Source organism: Phaenicophaeus curvirostris, chromosome 4 (genome assembly GCF_032191515.1).
Source record: "Phaenicophaeus curvirostris isolate KB17595 chromosome 4, BPBGC_Pcur_1.0, whole genome shotgun sequence".
NCBI lineage: Eukaryota > Metazoa > Chordata > Aves > Cuculiformes > Cuculidae > Phaenicophaeus > Phaenicophaeus curvirostris.
Genome location: NC_091395.1, coordinates 28,718,449 through 28,739,038, shown reverse-complemented (window position 1 = coordinate 28,739,038; position 20,590 = coordinate 28,718,449). Strand labels below are relative to the sequence as shown.

The following is a 20,590-nucleotide window of genomic DNA, read 5'->3' as shown; positions in this document are numbered from 1 at the left end:
AGGTGGTTAATTCTGTTGAACTTGCTGCATGTGGCTAGGGGGACTGCAGTTCTGCCTTCTCTCCTCTGCCTCCACTCAAAAGAGCTCTGAGTATTTGAGAGAATACTCCTTCCATTATTTGCTTTTCATTAATTTTCTTTTTTTTTTCACCACTTCCTTTCACTTCATATTCCTCCTTGTGTCTTCAATGATAAAACCAATTTTTCAGTCACATTTTGTCTTTTAAGAAAAAAAAAACCAAAACAAGAAACTGGCTTGACAGCCATCTTTCCATGTGTTGCCCTTTGCTTGCCTGCACCTCCTTCCTCTTGAAAATGTGGCTTCAAGTCTCCTGTGTCTCTTTTCTTCACCTACAATTAAGGTCTCTCCAGGATCTCTCAAGGCAGACGGATATTCCTTATGGCACGGTGTTGGACTCTGCAGTCTATGAGCACGTCCGAGTGAAAGGGATGAATCCTTTTGAGAGGGACAGCATGTATTCCCAAATGTGGCGGATGATTAACAGAAGTAATGGCTCAGAGAACAATGTCATGGAGTCAACTGCAGGCATTCAAAAGGTACTGGTGTGACCTACTTCTTGCTTCCTATTGGAGATGCTCTACTGTAACACCACATTTGCTTAGTTGTTGCTTTTGACTGGAAGGATTGCATTTCTACCCAGATAATGATCCTGCCTGGTACCGTTTTCTACAAGCTCGTTGCATTGGCATGGAGAATTGGGACTTCTCAAATATATAGCTTGTTTTCAACCACATTTTAAAATATAAGTACCTAGACCATTTTCTCTGAGAAGGATTTATAGGTATGAGAGACGAATGCATTTGTCAGGATGCAAAATGAGAATAGGATCAATGGACTTATAAGCCTGGAAGACGTGGCCATATACTGTACAAAGCTTAAAGTGATTTGAATAGAAGACATTGATCAACTTACTTTTGTGCACCTCTGACACTGAAAACCTTGGCTTTCATTTGTAGTTCTGGCTCGTAGACGTTTTGAGAGAGGCAGGCAGAAAAAGATGGTCTGGCTTTAAATAAGAGTGTCTCAGCCACCTTCTCTAGTGAGTTTAGCAGTGGGAAAACACTTTGAGAGCAGTAGTCAATTTTTGTAGGTACAATTGTGAATTCAATAGATCCCGCCCATGTTTTTGTTTGACAGCTACAGCTTTATTAAGAAAAGTAGTACATGAAAGAGTTCAGTATGAGAGTAAATATGGGTTAATGAGTGACTGTATACAAAATTTATCCAAACCACTGTATCTTCATATTAATAGCTTTAAATAAAATCTGATAAATAACATATTTTACAGATTTTATTTTAAACTTCAAAACATGAATACTAATTACAGCAAATATCCATGAAGTTGTATGTTCCCTTGTTTAAGTTTGGTTTAGAGTCTTCTAAATATCCAGACAAACTCTGCCTTTTGTCTCCACCAAGATCCATTTGCCAGGAAAACCTGTAATTTCTGATGTTCCCACATTAGACATAAACATGTAAGAGAAAGAGTATGTTAGAAAGATTTATTAAATCACTGATGATCTCTTGATAATAAAGGAACCACAGAATAATAAAGATTCTTTGGAGTTTTAAGAATCACTAATACATCCTCTGTATAACTTAGATCATAATTTTTCCTTTGAAGGACTAAATGGTAAGAAAGAAGATGCAGACAGGCCCTGGGGAAGTGCACTTTTAAAACCCCTCTAGAAAATGTCATGAGCTGAAAAAGCAAGCTAAAAAATGATAGTAAGACAGTCTGAAGATTTACTGGGTAGAGGAAATTGCTTCTTTTGAGAAAACTTATTTTAGCTCAGTTTGTAAGGGGCTGATATAGCTGGCGTTTGCCTTTTGTATAAAAAAAAAAAGTTACCCTTCTTCTGGTTTGCCTTCCCAAGTTATCCTAAAGGCTTCAGAAGAATCAAAACCCAGAGCACATCAAACACAGCTGTGTTGACTAATGCCTTTTAGCTGAAAAAAACCACCAGTGTATCATGCTGGCAGGTAATTTCAGTTTATAGTCTGTGATTTCTCATTTCTGGAAACATGGCAGTTGCTGTCTTAAAACCTACAAAACTAGAATTATCTGAGTTCTTTAATTTCCCATGCTTCTGCTTCCCAGAAATAAGCACTTACAAATTATAGTGTAGAAAAAACAAGTTGCAGCATGTGAACAAGCCAACCACCCTCCAATTTTAAAATATCAAAGGGCTCAGGCCCAATTCAAATGAACATACTCATCCACCTACCTGTGTGCATTTTCCCCCCTTCTTTCACTTTTTTCAAGAAATGACACAGAAAAAGATTATGTGCAGTTGCTGTTCACACAGAAGCTTTTGGGAGACTGTACCTGGACTGCTTAGGAAAGAAGCTGGATGAATAATGTGGTGTTAAAAGCTAGTCTTAAGCAAGGAAAATTAATACTTAAACCAGTAACTGATAAGAGACAGAGATTATAGTTTCTGTATAATACTTGAAAACAATATAAAACATTTCAGAGGAAAGGAATCATGGTGCCCCTTGGCCTTTTTTATATACTTTGTACTGTTCTTCAGAATCTTGAATGAATTTAGCTGGCCACATCAGAGATATTAGCCGGATTATAACCCTGGACAAGTTGAGCCAACAGGTTTCCCTCTGTGCCTCATTTTGTTTCTACCGTTAAATTCTACCGTTTCTAGCGTTAATCAGCGCTAAAGCATTACAGAGCAGTTTGTCCAAGTTCTCCAAGGCCATTACTTTGTCACATGTTCCTGGAGTGCCAAGTGAGAGCTGAGACTTAATGAGCACTTCCAAACGGATACTGTGAAAGGGATTTCATCTAGGCTGCCTAATAGCTACAACGGGATTGTGATAGGAGGGACCACCATGAGAGTGAGGTGGGAAAAATGTCAGGGATGCAGTGAACGTACTGTCTAACAACGTTCCCTGCTGCACCTTCTCTGAGGTTAAGCTGGGTTTGCAAGTAGCCATCACAGAAGAGGCTCCACCAAACCTTTTTGTTGTATCTTACATGTCCTTTAGTTTTGTCTTGCTTTTATTCTGCAATTTACAGTGGAGCTGGAACTTTTTTTATGTAGCAGCTTAACACTAACACATATATCAACAGAGGTGGAGGGAGGAGGATCAACTGCTGATTTACTCGTTGCATCATCCTTCTTGCTCAGCAGGACTGCACACTTGCTGTACCAATGACTTCATGGGGAATGGCACCTGTGTGAGTGAAAATACAATACAGCCAAATGACAATGATTGCATAGTCCCATTTTGCATCGGGCAATCTGCCACACTGACCTGCTTTTCCTGGCAGGAGGGCAGGGCAGTCAAGAGAAATAAGATGGGAAGATCATGCCATTGTTAAGGTTTCAGGTTTTGATATTTTTTGGTCTTGCTCTTTTCATAAACGAGGTGCATACATATCACTGTGTGCGCTCCCACTCCATCCCTAGTGAACAGCTATACACACCATCAGGATGGTTAGAGAGCAGCTGGGTGGATTTGCCCTGAAGAGCAAGCAGAGTTTTAAATGCCTCAAACAAGAGATGGTGAAAAGCACAGGCACTTTAAATTCCACCACTTATTGCCTCTTTCTTTCTCAAAAGGCAACAAAAAGCAGTTGAATGTCTCAGTTAAGGGTAGGGAAGCATTCTGTTGTTTGTCTTCTTGCTCTGTCAAATCAAAATGGTTGGGGAGGTAGCTGTATTCCTATATATGCTTGGATTATTCTGAAGAAGAATATTCACTTTTATCTTCTTTTTTATTTTGCTATTCCTAAGTTTTTTGTGTATCTAAAATGGATTCCTTTTTTTTTTACATAGGTTATGAAATATACATCTCATTCTGTCAAAGGAATCTCTGTTTTCATGGAAGTTATTTATTCAGAGAGGATTTACAGAGGCCTAAGTCATGCCTGCTTAAACACTCATTGAGGACTCCAAGAAAAATCATTTAGGCTTAAGCATATCACATTACATACCTCTTTATGTCTTCCTAAAAAGCACATTACCCTGCTTAATCCTTTACAAGCACCACAGGCTTTCCTATCTTTGGAACTATTCCCATTTAAAATATAATGAAGCACTTCCATTGTGCCCCTGTCTGCTCTTTCTTCCCTAGAGTATAATAGTGCCTAATGCCCTATCCTACCCACCTTGTTCCTCTGAACATGGTACTGTAGCCTACATCGTCTACCTTTTTCTCAGCAGTACAAAGTGGAAAATTCCTTTCCCAGGCTGCATAGGCAGAATCTGAATGCATTTGAAACTTCTGTCTATTTAACTCTGTCTGCAAAATATTTAGCCAGTAGGAAAGTTATGAATAACTGTCAGGTGAAATAATGCTTCTGGATAGTGCATCTTAGGATCTCGTAATATTTCCTCTTCAACTTGCACACAGTATCAAAAGGAATTTGATCTCGAGATATTGATTTTCTTGTGATCCTACTTGCATTGCCAGTGGAAACATGCTATCAACTGCTGAGCCCTTTTGTTTTCCCTGGATACTGTGGATGGCACTTTTACCTTTCTGAAAATACTGTAATAGTAATAATATCATTTAAACTGCTGCCTACAAATAAGGCACAACAAAGCTTTGCTAAGGTGATTTGTCTGGGGAACAAAGGAGTAATAATGATTCATGATTCTGTGCTACAACAAATTGTTAATTATTGGACAGGATTATTCTTAATTTGTTTTCAGCAGTGGCAACAGCATGAAGATTTCTGTTGATGAGCCAAACAAACTCCCGAATTAACGGATTATCTTGATTTACTCAAAAATTTGCCATTGGAATTGCTGTTCTTGTGGCAGATACACTGATCACACCACAAAAAGGTCTAAGTTAATATATGCAAGTCCATATATCTTTGTTGTGAACATTTCTGACTAGGGAGTTGGCCAAGAAAAAGACATTGAAAACATTACCTAACCAAGACAGACTTTTTGGATATTGGATCTGTACTATGATTCAGCAGTATGACAGTGCCTAAGAAAGGGACTGGAAGCAAGAAAGGCAAGAGAATATAAAAATGCTGAGGCTGTACTCCAGTCATCTGTATATCTTAATTCACTACAAGGGGATCAGCTACGCTATGCAGCTGTTGCTTAGCAAGCTAATTATTAACCAAGACACTGATTCCCCTCTGCTTCCAGAGGTGATACTTTCTGTGCAGATGAGATGCTCTATTGCTCTACAGGTAATAAGGTTCAGGAGTACCCTTAAGACCTTGACGTGTTCAACCCCACAGCTGAAGGTACAATTTATCTATTTTGCAATTACCTTTCCTGCACAGTCCACGACTCGGAACTGACAGGTGCCTGCGGGGACCAAATGCACCTGCTGTCCTTGCTTTGTATAATCATGGGTGGACTGGCTCCATCTTATTTTTCACGTAGCATCCTTTTGCTGGAAAGCAAGTTTCAACAGAAAACCTGAGCCAGATTTATCAATGAAGTGCTGTTAATAATGACAGGATGAATGCCTGATCCACTGACATCAGCATGTTCGATGTTTCATAGTTTGTCAACATGTCAGTTTATGGGGGAAGGGGAGTGGGGTATGTTTCATTGCAAAGCATATTTCTCATAGCCTTGTCACAAATTGGCTTCATTTTGCATGAGCCAAATAGGCTTCAGTTTGTAAAAGCCTTGAGAAGGATTTTTTTTTTCTCCCTATAATCCTGTATATCTTTGCTTCCATATCTAGGGCATAAACAAACTTAGGTCAGTTCAAAATTTCAGAATCTTGACCAGAAAACATGACAAACACAATGTAATGTTTTGGGTATTGTCAAAAGGCTAATAGTTATAAGGATTAGCTTAGGGGCTCAGTGTGTTTTGGTCACATCAAACCATCACTGATCTGTGACAGTTAACAGAGAGTGAAGAAGATTCTGGCAACAGTTTTAAAAAATGAAATATAAACCTTTTTTCCTGCTGTCTCATTTTCTCAGAATTTAAGGTAGGCTCAGTGCAAGGCTTGCTCGCCGTCACAAATGCATACACCAGAATTTGGTCTAACTTTGACTTTCTAGAGTTCTCACAGGTTTTATCTTGAGTAGAACACCTGTAAAAGTTTTCTGTAGAGTCTGGCTTTTTTCAAACAGAAACGTAAGTAAAAATTTGAGTCAGCCTGCACAGGGAGAAATGGATCTACACAGACACGTTCATCCAACAGCTAAGCAAGCCAACTACTGCTATATTCTTTTTGTATACAAAGTTTCCTGAAAATTTTATCTGTGATTGTCTTCTATTTCATCTTACGTGCTCCTGAATGTAACTTCCCTGTTTTGCTTTCACTGAAATGCTATCCAAGTTGCTCATGGCTTCTGTTCAAAGGTGAGTCTGCATATACCTGCCTGTCGCTTTAACAGCCTCAGATGTTCACTGACTGATGTCCTGCTGTGGTGCCATGACATTCTGCCTTCTATGACTCTTTTTGCTTGCTCTCCCTCTTATCTCTCCATTATTTTGGAGATTTTTCCAAAACCGTTCTCCAATTTTTCTGGACCATCCTACCTTCAAGACCATAGTCTTTTCTGTCTGTAGCTTATCCCCAAGTATTCTCAAGTCTGAACAAATTCAGCTAGTGACTCCAGGGAGACAATTTACAGCTCTGCTACTCTTACACTAAACTGATCTCCTTTTACCTGAAGCAAAATTTGTGTGCTTTCCACTACTGCCTTTTCCTGAATTTCTGACCACTGACTTTGTTTAACTTAAAACCTACAGTAACCGAACTCGTAGTTTCCATTTTCTTTCCCATGTCTTTCTATTGCTTAAGCTCCTGTGTCTATTTCAGTTTTGCGAATGTACCTTCCATTCTAGGAAGGTACATTCCCATCCAGTCCATCACTTCAATACTTTTCAGTGTTATTTTCTCTGGCCTTTACAAAGTACTCTTTCCACATTTAGTTCTATTGAAAATGCTCCTGGAAAAAAAAAATGCCTTGAGCTTCAAGGCCCTCCATGGTTTATTCTGACTCTCCCTGTAGCTTTCTCATTTCTGAGTTGGTAGTCATTTGTATGAGTTTCCAGTGCAACTCCATTTTCAAGCAAGAGTCTTTATGCTTTCTCCAAGGACTCTTCAGTAAGATATGAAGTTTTCCCTCAAGACAGTAGTCTTCTCTTTTCTTCAAACTCCTTAACACTCTCTTTTGTTGCTACACTAACAAAAAGCTTGATAACTAGGTCTCTTGTGTACCACATTCGCTAGCCATCAACTAAGCAGAGCTGTTCTGTTTTTTCTTTATGCTCTTTCCCTTCCTTCGTCTTGTTTTATAACTGCCAAACAAGACAGGAGAGAGGAACTCACACTATAGTCATTTAAATACCATCACAGTGTCATGTGGTGAAGCCAAAGAACTACTATACGCCAGAATGAACTAAGTTAATGAACATGGCCATTATCAGAGGAAGAATATTTCTCAGAAAACAAGCTCTTTGTGTCTGACCTTTCAGCCTTCATCCTCTAAGAAGAGTTGCAGCCTGACTTCAAAAGATGAGCATGGGAGGTAAAGTTCATAACGATCTGATAAAAAATGAAAATATTCTGTTGAGCAATTAGTCCTTATTACGTCTCATTTTCTCCCATTTCAATGGTGCAACCTACTTATTTCTCTTAAATTGTTTCATTGATCAACATAATTATAGTTATTTCAGAGACAGTTTTCTCATCTTGATGTTTTGGGCTTGTTTCCAGAGAAGGTTTGTTTGCCTGAAAGCTTGGTTATTTAGAGTGTCATCCGGCCCCGGCCCTGTGCTGTCCGTGTGTGTCGCGTGTCCCCCCCTGCCTCCCGCCAGATATATCCACTATTAAATTCAAAGGTAATTCTCTCTTAAAACCTTTCTTCACTTAGATCCTTACACTATTATGACTACAACTATACTCCCATCACGTGTAACTTTAAATGCCTAATTTAGGTGTCCAGGTTTCTTTCCTAGCTGTCATAGACAGACAATTTCCTTCTCTAGAGAGTGGTTGGGAGTGCCTAAGCTCAAAATATATTTTTCTTGGTGGCTTATTTTGTAGAGTAACTATCAAAATAAGATCATATTCCATGACTAGAAATGGCAGTAAAAATAAGAAATAGCAAAGTATACCCCAAGGAACTAATTTTGCTTGAATCCTGTAGAATTGCATTCTGCAGAGAGCTGAATCCAGACTTTTCAGGTGGAGAAATGATGACTGGCAGCCTTTGAGTAGTGGACATATGATGGGAGGGGTCCTCACCCATCACACTTAAGCCTGTTTCTAACCCTGTAGTCACCTTTTTACACGGCAAAACAGTCCAGAGGGGGAAACTGATTCATTTGTTGGTGGAGATTTTGTTTGGGCTTTCTCTTGTGTAGAAGTGGGCAAATTAGGATAGTGTCACGAGAGAAACATCTGCCGTGCATCCATATTCTGACAGTAGGAAAGCACCTCTGTAGAAGTAAGCTGGCAGCTGTAACTATAAGGCAGATGGTGCATTGCCAGGCATTTGGTCTAGAGCGATCCTCAAGCACACGCAAAAAAAAAAATAAAATTAATTTTGCGTTAAATAGCCCTTGGTCTCTCTGTACTGATCACAATTAGGAGTTTCCTTTTTTGTTATTATTTCTGGAGAACTTTGGATATTTCTGATAGGTGGGGAAGGTGCAACCACAACACCATGCTCTGATAGTGAGTGTAGCTAGACCACAACACGCAGAGTAACTGCTTGTGACTACCTATGAGGGGTTTGAGCTGGCAATGCTTCATTTAACCCCCTTATGTCTCCTTGTGCCTTGCTCTTGGAGCTGCTGCCAGAGCAGTATGTATCCTTATTTGTTTTTGTGGCCATAACACATCTGAATACAATATTCCAGAGATTTATATATGAGATACATTAAATTTCTGAATAACTAAGCAATATGAATGCTTCTTTCATTTACACTGGCAAGAGATTCATTGTATAAATGCTGTCCTCCATCCTGAACCTGGGATTTTCAGAGGATGGGAAATTTTGGAAGGCAGCAGGAAGTAAGAAACCCAACAATTTGGAAATAATTGGGAAAGAGTGAAAAACCTGAGCATGAATATGTCAGGATAATCCTCAAAGGAAATTTTTTTTGCTAGCGTTATTTGTTACTGAAGGTTCCTCAGCTGGCCACACTCAGGCAAGCACCTGTTAGAAAGGGTGGCATAAGCAAAAAAGGATGCTGAACCCACCCTTACAAACAAGTAAATTAATTTGTGCATGTTTGAGTCTAACAGAGCAATGCTATAGTCATATTCGATTAAAAAAAAGTTTCTGAGTACTTCCTATGTGATGAGTGTATTTCTTATGCATTAGCACAAGAGAGGTCTGAAAGAGAAACAGCTTTCATGAGTGCTGTTATAAACAGCAAATAAAACAGTAAAATACAGGCTCCAGTAAAGAGTGCAAAACATGAGATGTAATTATGGATGTATTTGCAGCAAAACGGAAGTTCTGCTGCATGTTACTCTCTCAATTAAAATCAAAAGATGACATTCCCCCTTCTGTTTATCAGCTGCATAGGCTAGGAATGGTTTGGGAGATGAATACCCTTAAGGGCAGAAAAATACTGAGGGGGCAGTGTTGTAGGGTGTCAGTTGTCTTTTGGGCACTGTTACTGAAGTTACATTAGTCCTGATGTAGCATCTTACAATGCAGACATGTTGGAGATATATATAATGAAAAAGCAATACAGGGAACCTTTTGCTAGATAACAAACTTTCACTACTTTTTCCAATCCGTGAAGCTACTTCTCATGTTGTTGCTAAAACTGTACGTGCTACCTTTCTAAGCTCTTCTATCTCTGGCATATGTATGACCAACAGCTTTAACTGACAAAAAAAAATGTAGAGGGATGAGCAAGCTGTGCAGGGGTGCTAGTAGAGCAGTGAACCTCCCCTTGTGTGTAGGCAGCTTGTGGAGGGATACGCCCGATTATTGAGGAGCACATAACTTATCTCAGGTTTTATTACTGCAGAGTGACTTTGACCTCAGCATTCGCTGCTCTACTCTATTAGTGCCTAGTGTCTTCAGAAAATGAGGGCACTGCTTCCGTGTCATTCCACTTTGGCAAGCAGTCATTTATTTTGATTTAATGGGAAGTGGAATGAATATGACGTAACAAGCCCTGTAATCCTTTAGGCTTCTGAGATTGCTCTTTATTAAACAAGAGAGTGTCCTAATGGCAGTTACAATCTCCTACAAAGATGCTTCCAAGGCTGGCCTTATCAAATATGGGCCATTTTTGTGCAACCTATGAGAAAGAAAGGTTTGCGGGTGAGTAAAATTTCCACCTTGAATTATTTTTTATTGCTTCTTCGAGTCACTTCTTGTAGCCTTTTTTGTATGTGAGAGTGATGAAAATATTTTAATTTGTGCAGTTTAACAACGATAGATTTTTCTTGTTTGCCCAGATCTATTTCCATAACCTTTTTTCAAACCCATCAGTGGAAAAGGTCTGTCAAAAATTGCTGCCTTAGGGAGAAATAGCAATTTGGATTATGTTTCCTCCTCTGTTGTTCCCTCCTGTCTTCACCTGCTTTCTTTAACTCAGTCATGCAAAGGCAGTAGTAAAGTAACAGCTCCCTTTACTGTACCCTCTCTGTGGTTCATATCCATTTCCATAGCAGAGAGTTGGGTCCGTGCTCTGATTTTGGATTCTCAGTATCACAAGAAAGAAAAACTCTATAAAACGCCTGACAGAGAAGGGTAGTTTGGTGTTGGGAGCATTCTCTTTTGGCTACAGGGGACACTACAGATATTAGGCATCTATTATTGTGGTCCTGTGAGCTCTTTATCTCTCCATTTTATCTCCGTTAACTTAGTGCTTTTCTTACAGAGGTTCTATAACATTTCCAGGTTCATGAAGATGAATAATAACTACACTGAGGGTGTCTAGGTACTAAGGCTCCTACACAACTCCAGCAACCTCGGCTCATTCTTTTCCTTCTGAATTCTCGCTTCTCTTTGTTCTTTCCTTCTTACTTTTTAATGTTTCTACTTTTTGACCCTCCATCTCTTCTGTTTGGATACCATCTACCCCAGCTTTTCCTCAGCTTCTCTGAGCCTTTCTTCTTTACACTCTTCACCTCTCTACGTGGTCAACCGTCTCCTTTGCTATATCCATCATTACATTGTGTCACTGTTATCTGTGCAATGAACTCTGCAACTTTCAATTTGCAATCAGATGAAGCTTTCCATAACTCTAGCTGTCACTTTGAAGCCCAAGTGCAGGCTCACAGAGCAGTGGGCTGCATTGGGAATGTATCACACACAAATCAGGGGAAATGCAGACTCTATCTAATGATCAATAGATGGAGACAGGAGAGCATATTCTTGCTTCAGGCACAGAACTTGGTAATGTATTCGTTTCTTGCTTAAATGTTTCCAGCTATCATTTTTATATATTAATGTATTTTAATAATACTCAAAAACATCATGATGCCTTAGCAAATGCAAATGATGGGATTAAATATAAGGTTGTTTAAAGGATATATGTGATGGAAAAAAAGACATGAATGGAAGTAATGAGAAAGGGATGTATAAAATATGCTGTATATTCCAGCTCTAAAGCATGGCTTGTACTATAAGGCTGTAAGTCTAAAATGGTGTAAAAGGTAACAGAGAAATCTTGTTTCATATTTTTTGAGCTACTATACCAATCTATCATAAAACAGTTTGGCAGATTTATATTATTTTTTGTTAAATAACTCTCTAATAAACAAGCAAACAAAAAGTCTATTCCAGAGACCAGCTAATGGCATGGAAGTGAGTAGATCTGTAGCAAGTCTCCACTGCAAGACATTTAATAGTCTCTCATGAAATCATTCAGAATTTTTTAATTCTAATAGTCTTTCAGCTGTGAGCAATAGGAAAGCGAAAGAGGATAGCTCAAGCAGAACCTGCAAATTTTGACAGCAAATTTTTAGACTATCATCCTTAAATTATCTGTACATTAATAAGCATATTGGTAGGCAATTAAATGCTGGTGAATTAATAAGGATGATGCAGGAAAATTAAATTGTAAACTAAAAAGCACTTGCGGAATACTTGGGAAAGGCAACTTTTTAAGTCTCTAACATATACAAGTATAAATTATATAAGTATCAGAAGCTTTAATTAAAACAGCTGGTTACCCTTAAAGTCACCCTACTGTCAAGACAGGATGGAGAGGACAGTTCAGTGAGGTTTAAAATATCATCTAGAGAAATAAAGTACATAAAAGGCTATTTTTTCAAATATGACAGAGGAACTGAAAATTTTACCTGTGCATCCCCAAAGTGGCATTTACGTTTACAAACTCCAGGTCTGTGCTTTGAAATATCTACATGCATTTAAATGCAAGTACAGGTTGTAGAGCCAGAGATATCTCTTAGGTCTGATCTTAAAACATCTGGTCAGGGAGACTGGAGACTGAGCAGACTGTTGCTGCTGGCTGCGTTTTGGCATTGTCTTTTGTCATCTGATTATGCATACTGGAAAATAGTCTAGTAAAACTGCATTTTGTTGGAATGTATCAATTTATTGAACCCTGAGTGTTTTGAGGAAAAAAATGTTTAATTTGTGTTTAAAGAGGGAGAGAGAAGGAAGAGGATCAATTTGAAGCACCAGATCTGGTGGTTCAAAAGGGATGGTCATTGCAAAAAAATATTTGGTGTACTACTCAGCAGAGTGCCAGAACATATAATTAATGGTTGTGGGCTTAAGCCATACTCATGCAGCAAAATCCTGAGATTAGATGTAGGGAATTGTTTCTTTAAAGGACCATTATAGTATGCAGAAAGTTTCCAATGTGGAGACTGCCAGGCTACACTAAGATCTGGTATCGGGACATGATCAGCACCTCTTGCAGGTGGTTTGCTCTCTATCCTTGTTCACCTGCCTCCTCTGGAGCAATGATGTGTAAATGAAAGCATGCATCTTAAACTCCCATTAAATATTTCAGGGGGTTTCAGATCCCATTCAGCCAGAAGCTTCACACAGCTTTCTTCATAACATCGGTTCAGGGCTCTGAAATTGAGGAGAGGGGTGCTTTGGACTGAAATGGGACACTGCATGTGCATCACGGCTGTGCACATGCACTCTGGATGGCTCCTGTGATGGAGCAGGGTATGTTGTTTGGGCTTTCTTCCCTGACATTGTCTCTCTGAGCTTCTTTGTAGGTGTGCAGACAGTCTTTCCTAAGCATTACGTAAACAGTATCTTCAGCTTCTGCAGGTTTTATAGGGTTATAGTCACGAACGTGGCAGTCCCAGCTGAGTACAGTGGAGGATCAAATGGATATAGTAAAAAATAGTGTTCTCCATCCTGTGAGACTGGCATGTCAGTGGTGTACTTGCATTGGAAGTGACAAATGAAAATTACAAAAGACCTTTCATTCTCTGGTATTAGCCTGGCTCCTTTCATACACCACTTAATCCTTAGAAAGTCAAACAAAACAATGTGCTTTTTCTGTACCATATATTACGATGCCTGATGCTACTGCCTTATTCTGACTTGATTAAAGCAACTCAGGTGTTTTCTGAGTGGTTTTCTTGGAAAGAAATGTAGATGGAATGAACTTTCCAGCCACCAGGTTAAAAATTTAGAAGTAACAGCATGGCATTGAGAAAGATATGCCAGACAGATAAGCTGGCTTTCTTTAAGCGTGTCAACTGAAAATGAAGCAAAAATTCTTCTGTTAAATAAGCAGAATCTTCCCACAGGTTGAAGAGTTATGATAATTGTGTGTTTTCCGCCATTTTGCTCTCTTCAGTTAAATTGCCAACAAGCAGTTTATGTCTCTCTGTATTTGAATATGTGGCATAGTTGTCCAATTTGAAAATGTGACTACAATAAATCAGTTTCCTTTTAACGGCCAAGCTATGGGAGGAGAGGTTTAAAGTGCCACTTGGAGTATTTTAAGAAGCATTTTAAGCAGGCTGTAATCACATTTCATTCTTCTATCAGTTTGCATAATATACCTGATGTAGACACTGTACAACTCCCTCGCTGGGACTGCAATGGCAGTAGAGGGTTGTTTACCATTCCCAGCTCTAAAGCTTTCATGCTGCATGAGAGTTGATTGGTGTTTGTGACTGTTTGCAGAATGGCTAGTTAATCAAATAGAACAGACCCCATTCCCTCCTGAATATAACAGAGGGCGAGATATAAATACTAGGGACTGTAACAAGATGGGTGGAAAATACAATGCATCTGTAATAAAAAAAAAAAACAGTTGATAGGTAACTGTGTTATACGAGTAAGTACCTAGAGGTTCTGATCATAACATCAATCAAAGAGTGAAAGCTTTGGTTGTTTTATCACTCTGACCTGAGGACAGGATTTTCTTGTAATACCTTTCTAGCAAGAATTCTTAACCTGTGAGTAAACAAATCTAGGACATGGTACCTTCCCATTATTAAGTCTTGTCCCAGGATACAAATTCCCAAGAAACCTCAAAATTTTTCATCAATCTTCCTTCGTATAAGAGGTGGATGGTCAGGACATCTTTCTTGTGATTGATCCAAGGTACTGCAACATACCTTGGTCCAAAAGAATATGAATTTGTGGCCTCTGGGAGTCATGGAAAAAAATAATCTGTGTTCCACTGCATGGAGAAATAGCATGGCTAGCTTCCTATACTGAAGATTGCCAGAAGAAGATGACAAATTCAAATCTGAAAACCTCTAAATCTTGTTTCAGTCATGGCAGGCATTCTAAGCATGGTTGTGTTTTACATGATGCTTCAAGTATGCACTGGGGAGACTGCTGGACTGGGCCTCTCAACAGCCACTAGTAGCCTGTCACCTCATTCATGGGTCTTTCCTGAGCACTGGTATGAGAGGGGACACCTGTCCCCTCATCGCCTGTAGAGCAAAGGGAGACAGCTACTGCTTGCAGAAGAGCAGAATTTGGTATGAAAAAATCAGGTGCTTAAGAACAGCAGTATCTTCAGAATCAAAATTTTGGCCTAAAGTGCTAAAATTTTGCTCAAGTCTTGTCTTTATACATGAGTTGCTATATGAATCTCTCTTGGAGTCTCAAGTATTGCAGTTCACGGCGTAGTCTGGAGACAACACACATTAATGTAGGTGCAGATTGGGCAGGTGTAAACAACAGAGGTGGGAATAGTTTCTCACAGAAGGGAAATGTGAGCATCAGTTAATGAACATTTGCAAAACGCTGTCAGTCCTTCAGATGATGCTGTTATTAAATTGAACATCATTGCTTATGCTATAGTTGTGCTGAAAGCTAAATAAAGGAGGTGACTTTCTTTAAGCAATGTCTTATTTTTCATTAGCTTGATCATTAAGTAATTTTGGATTTAACAAAGCGAGTGGCAGATGGAACACAACAAAGAGAGCAGAAGAACAGAAAAATGAAACATGATATGAGATCATAGACAAGAATCAAAGTAGACAAACCCAAAAGTAAATAAAAAAATCTCATACTAAAATTCTGGCAAAAATAACAACATATAACATATGTTTGGGAATAACAGCAGTTGTAGAATATACTTAAGATATTATTTTATCTTTCATTGATGCCAATAACAATATTGATTTAGAGAATTGTACTTACAGTTACATCCTCCCATGCTGTGGTGTTGAGTCTCCCCACAATATCAGACACGATAGTGGTTTTGAAAAATTAAAATGAAGTTTAGTGGAAAGGAGCAGAAACATCAGCCAAGTATGTAACTCAAGTTCACATAAATTCTTTGCATCTGGTGGATTTTACCACCCTTCTTTCTGTACTTCCCCACTCCCAAACTAACATCCTGCTTTTCAGAATCTGGAATTGCAAAATTCAGCCTCTCATCATCTGGTTTCTCCATACATCTCTCCACCTTAGTAGAACATCCCATCAAAAGTTTGCCCTGTCTTTCTGCAGCACCCTTTCTCGTATCTGCAGTTAATTGCTCCCTACATCCAACATGAGAAATCATTAGCTCAGATTTGGCATCCATTGAAAACAGTCATTGGTCAACTTCAGCTCTGTTTGTATTTGCATCCAGCAGTTTGGAAGCTGATTTGACTGCTCCAGACCTTGTGAACCAAGTAACGTGGAGGGAAAATGAAGCCAGTAATTTGATGGGAAAATCTCATAAGAGAATTATTTTTCATAACTTTATATAACATCCAAATCTGTTCCTAGCTGAACAAAGACAAATTGCATCCAAATAACTGTGAAACGTGCAGAAGGTTTGGTTTTAATTCCTTCCTAGTAGTAGTCCTAGGCCTGGTAGAGTTCCTTCTGTCCCCATAGAGTTTTACATGGTGCACTTTTTGACAGATACTGTGTCAAATTGTATTGTATCTTTTCATTATTTGTATTGCCCACATCCATATGGCTTTCGGTATGTTTTACTAATTACTATTCTATAAAATTTGTAAGCCTTAAGGTGTTCCTAACAACCTATGACAAGTTTAATGTACATTGTGTGACTGAAGTTTTGACTTGATCTTTATCATATTATACTCAATCTGTAGATTTTTTTTTTATTATGTTCTTGCCATCTTTTGTGCCCTTATAAGTCTGTGTTTTATCTCTCAGTTCATTCCACTTGAATATTGCTAGGTCTAGGTTCTGCTCCGAGTGTGTGCCCTGTATAGGTATAGAGTAAGTCAATTGAAATGGCTACTGCTTATTCAGTAACTGCCAAATGTAGATGTTTCTACTAGGCCTTAGATTCCCATTGAACTTGCATTCTCAGGCTCTAACTAATTTGAAATATGACAATAAGTACAGCTAAAAAGAACTCAGACAAGAGAAAGTATTATTGTGGTTTTATCTTCCTCAGCTGCAATAAAATACACTCTTCATAGATATGTCATGCATAATATAAAGGAGGTTATATTTTCCTGGCATTGTATTTCCTCTGCTTTCTTGTATACATCTTGTGAATTAAACTTTTTCTGAAATTTAAGATGAAAGATATAGCAATGGAGCTACACTGGACTTGATGTACATGTCCATCAGTAGGAATTATGCCTTCCATTTGTGTCTGAAGGGATCATGTTTTGAGAATAACCCACCTGTGTGCAGTTGCATTACGCATGATATTTTAATATAACTGAACACAGAAAGGAGATGTATCTAGAAACAGAGCACTGCACAGCTGCATATCTCTTTGTATGGGTTGTTTGTACGGATGCAGGCATGCACCTACTTTTCTGGAAAACTTGGTCAGGCATGTATCTCTGATTTGTGAGCAGCTGTGTAGCATCCTTTAATATCACTCTAAGCAAGTGAAGAAAAAAATATTCATTGTTTTCCATTTAAAAATCCATACTGAAGGAATGAGGAGCATGTCAGAGCAATAGACCTGGGACAGGTTCCTTTTTATTTTTTGCTTTGTCAGCCAGTTAAGGCCCATTCTCTACTTTCTCCACTGTACTGGGAGCTCATGTGTACCCAGGTGCAGTGAAGCACTGAGGCTTCTCTCTAATTCTTCCAAAGCCAAAGAAAACCTGCAGTTCGTCCTTTCATTTGTGTCTGATGTATTATCCCTCTCATGGCACAGTTCTGTAAAAGAGAAGTTACTATTAAGATAGGTTATGATATAAATGAAACTAAAAATTAACCATTAGTTTAGATATTTATTCTTCCTATATTCAAGGTCCAGTTTGGTTTTCACTAAACTAAATAAGAAGAAACTGAATGAGATTACATTTCTTAACCTGGTAGGGGCAATTTTGAAGGCATCCCTACACAGATGCTAGATAACACTTGATGCATGTTGGGTGAAGTGCTGGAATGTCAAGTAGATGATTTTATGATGATACGACTTGTGGTTTTCACTTTCTTTTCCTATTGTTTGGTGCTAATCAATGAAATTATTTTATTCACTTAAGATATTTACTGTCATCAGCTGGGCACTTAGCTGTCCACACTGCATGCACAAATACATGATTTGCAAGTGCATTGAATAACTAAGAAAATCTCAACTGAGGTTCCTAATTCTAGGTGAAATGCTACTTCTTTTTAATAAAGCAAATCAAATGACTGCATTGTATCATCACAATTAAAATTGAAAAACCCCTGTACCATTATTTTTTCCATTACATAAAAATTTTAACTCCACTTTTCTCATTATTCATCTCAAGGACACTTTGGCATTTTTATTAATGTCTTAGAACTAGAAAAAGTATTTGAATTTAACTGAATTTTATTATATTTTTCAAAAGAACATCATTGACAGGGTAGACACATCCAACTCAAATTAAGAAAATAAACAAGACTGATTGCACTGTATATTTATCAAAGAGCTGTTCTTCTTGATTATGATACAATGAGATTTCACAGTATATTTTGTTGAAGTTTGAATCTGAGAGGCTTGGGCAAAATATAAGGAGACAGAAGTTTCCATAGTTTAACGGACTTGTAGGAAATCTAGAGTGAAGCAGGAAATACAATTACTTATTGTATTAATGATTCTGTTTATATATGTTTGTATTTTTTTAAAATGCCTACAAAGAAAGATCAAGTAAACCAGAGTGAATTGTCATTAGGGATTTATCCACTGGAATATTACAGTAATTGAAACTGAAGCTGGGTAAGAAAGGAGATACATTTATAGAACATTATTTACCTTTAAAATCCCTAAAATTGTCATCATGTCATGACAGGATATTTCCATATTGACCTATTAAATTTTGATCAAAATATTTTTTCCATTTTGAAATGTTAATCCATTGCAAGGAAAATAATTCAGGTTGAAGACAACTTTTTGAATTAAAATATTCTCCAGTTTGGAATTTTTTATTGATTTTGGTCCCAAAATTTGTGATACTTTTCTTTAATTCAAGATCTTGAAGCTTCTTATGCAGAAAGATAACTAGTTTCCGTTCATCTACATTTATTACTTTAATTAAACAAAAACCTCTATATTTAACATTATCACTGTGGTTTTCTGTCCAAGTGTACTGCCCAGGGATCTGTGTTGATTTATTTCAGGAGAAAGAAGTGATTAGAAATCTTTCATGAAAAATATCAGTCCTGAAGGAAATCTCCAACACAATAATGAATTGAGCGATTGTTATACAACACTCTTTTTTGTTTTAGTTGATATTTGGCGGCTGTTTCCTAGTTCTGTCAACTGTAAACTCATTTCTGACATCTGGCCTTTTGTGTGGGCAGGTCAGGATGAACTAGAAACAAATATAATGACGGCCTATGACTTGCACTTCATTTGTTATTTACAAAGATGAGCAAAACGAATGTTATACCCTTGGATAAATGGAACTGCCTGCACATTTGGTTGTAATCAGAGATGAACTAAGTTGTCTACACTTTAAGACAGAGGCTATAAGTATTTGACTCCATAAGGATGGTAAAGGCCACCTATCACGTGAAATTAAACGTGGAATAAACATATAAAATAGTTAGATGTGAATGGTGCTGAAATGCATAGGTTATACTGGTTTGGGTGCTATCTGAATTTAAAACTCTTTACAACTTTACTTGCCTTTGTACATAAAGAATTCAGGTGCCTGCTCCTCTACCTGCACTTGCTTGCCCGGCAGAGGCTTAGCTGTGCGTTTTGAATGGCTGCAACCCTATTCTTTGTACTAACTATTCTGTACAAGGAATGTGACTTCCTAATCGGTTGCCACGAAATGCTGAGTGTTGTTGGGTTCCAGATGTGCTGCTTGTATTTTTCACCACAGAACACGGCTCCCCCTGGCAGCTTGCTGTGGGTTGGGCAGCAGCAGAGAGGGTCAGCTTTTAAGAGAACTACAGGGACAGTATTTGACAACTTGTTAGGTTGTGTCATTTTCTCAGCTGTCTGCATGCTGATAGGAAGCCAGGCAGTCTGAACTGAGTAAAAAAATGCCACTGCACTGGTCTTCCCGCAGCTCCCGATGTTTTCCACAGGTTCTAAATTGCAAAAGAAAGAGAAAGCCTTCTTAGCTCAGGTCTGTAACGTTTTCCTTTCCTGGGAGTTCAAAGTACCTTTGCCCAAGAATTAAAATGCTTTCAGGAGAGTAGTCTCCAAAGACGTGACAAGCTGGTGACAAAGGCTGGTGTGGTGCTGCTAGGAACACACTGGCCTGGGGATCCAGGCACGTTTATTTGTGCAGTACCAGCCATCTGGGGCACATGGTTGGAAGGGACTGGCAGCCCTGTAGGAGAGCTGATTTGGCTTGAAATAGTTGCTTTTCCTGGAAATACCATAGGGCAGAAATTTCTCTGCGGAGCTGTTCCGGAGTGCTTTGCTGGAAACCCTCTGTAGTGCTGGTCTTTGCAGCAGCCTGATATTACAGCTTGAAAGAAGCGCTTAGTTAAAAACACCTTACTGAACTCTCAGCGAAAGGGGACAAGGTATCACTAAAAGGAAGAAACCTTAAGAGGCTGGGACAAATCTCAGTCTGTTTCTGCAGCCACATGAAGTGCTGTGCCTAAGGGCAAGATTCACTTCTAGAGACAATTAATGGTTTCTTGCAGGTATTCCAGAGGAAGAAGTAGCTTTGAAGACCACTGACATCCATATGAAAACAAAGTGATGTGGAAGCACTGAACATTTGATTTGAAGCTGTTTCTTCCTGCCTCAGCCCAAGCTTGTGATGTGCAACGTAGGTTGCCAGCAGTTAATGCTTCTCGTCTCCT

At 38.6% G+C, this 20,590-nt stretch overlaps 1 protein-coding gene across 7 annotated transcripts in view; it reads left to right on the top strand.

The window, feature by feature from the left end:
- Nucleotides 1-20,590, top strand: part of GRID2 (glutamate ionotropic receptor delta type subunit 2) — a 726,503-nt gene that overhangs the window by 626,447 nt on the left and 79,466 nt on the right. For all 7 annotated transcript variants that reach the window (XR_011337353.1, XR_011337352.1, XR_011337351.1 and 4 more), the window contains exon 13: nt 362-557. Coding sequence is in view for 2 of the 7 variants with exons in the window: in XM_069855621.1 (XP_069711722.1) it covers nt 362-557 (196 nt within the window). In the remaining 5 variants the exon portion in view is untranslated. The remainder of the gene's footprint in view (nt 1-361; nt 558-20,590) is intronic.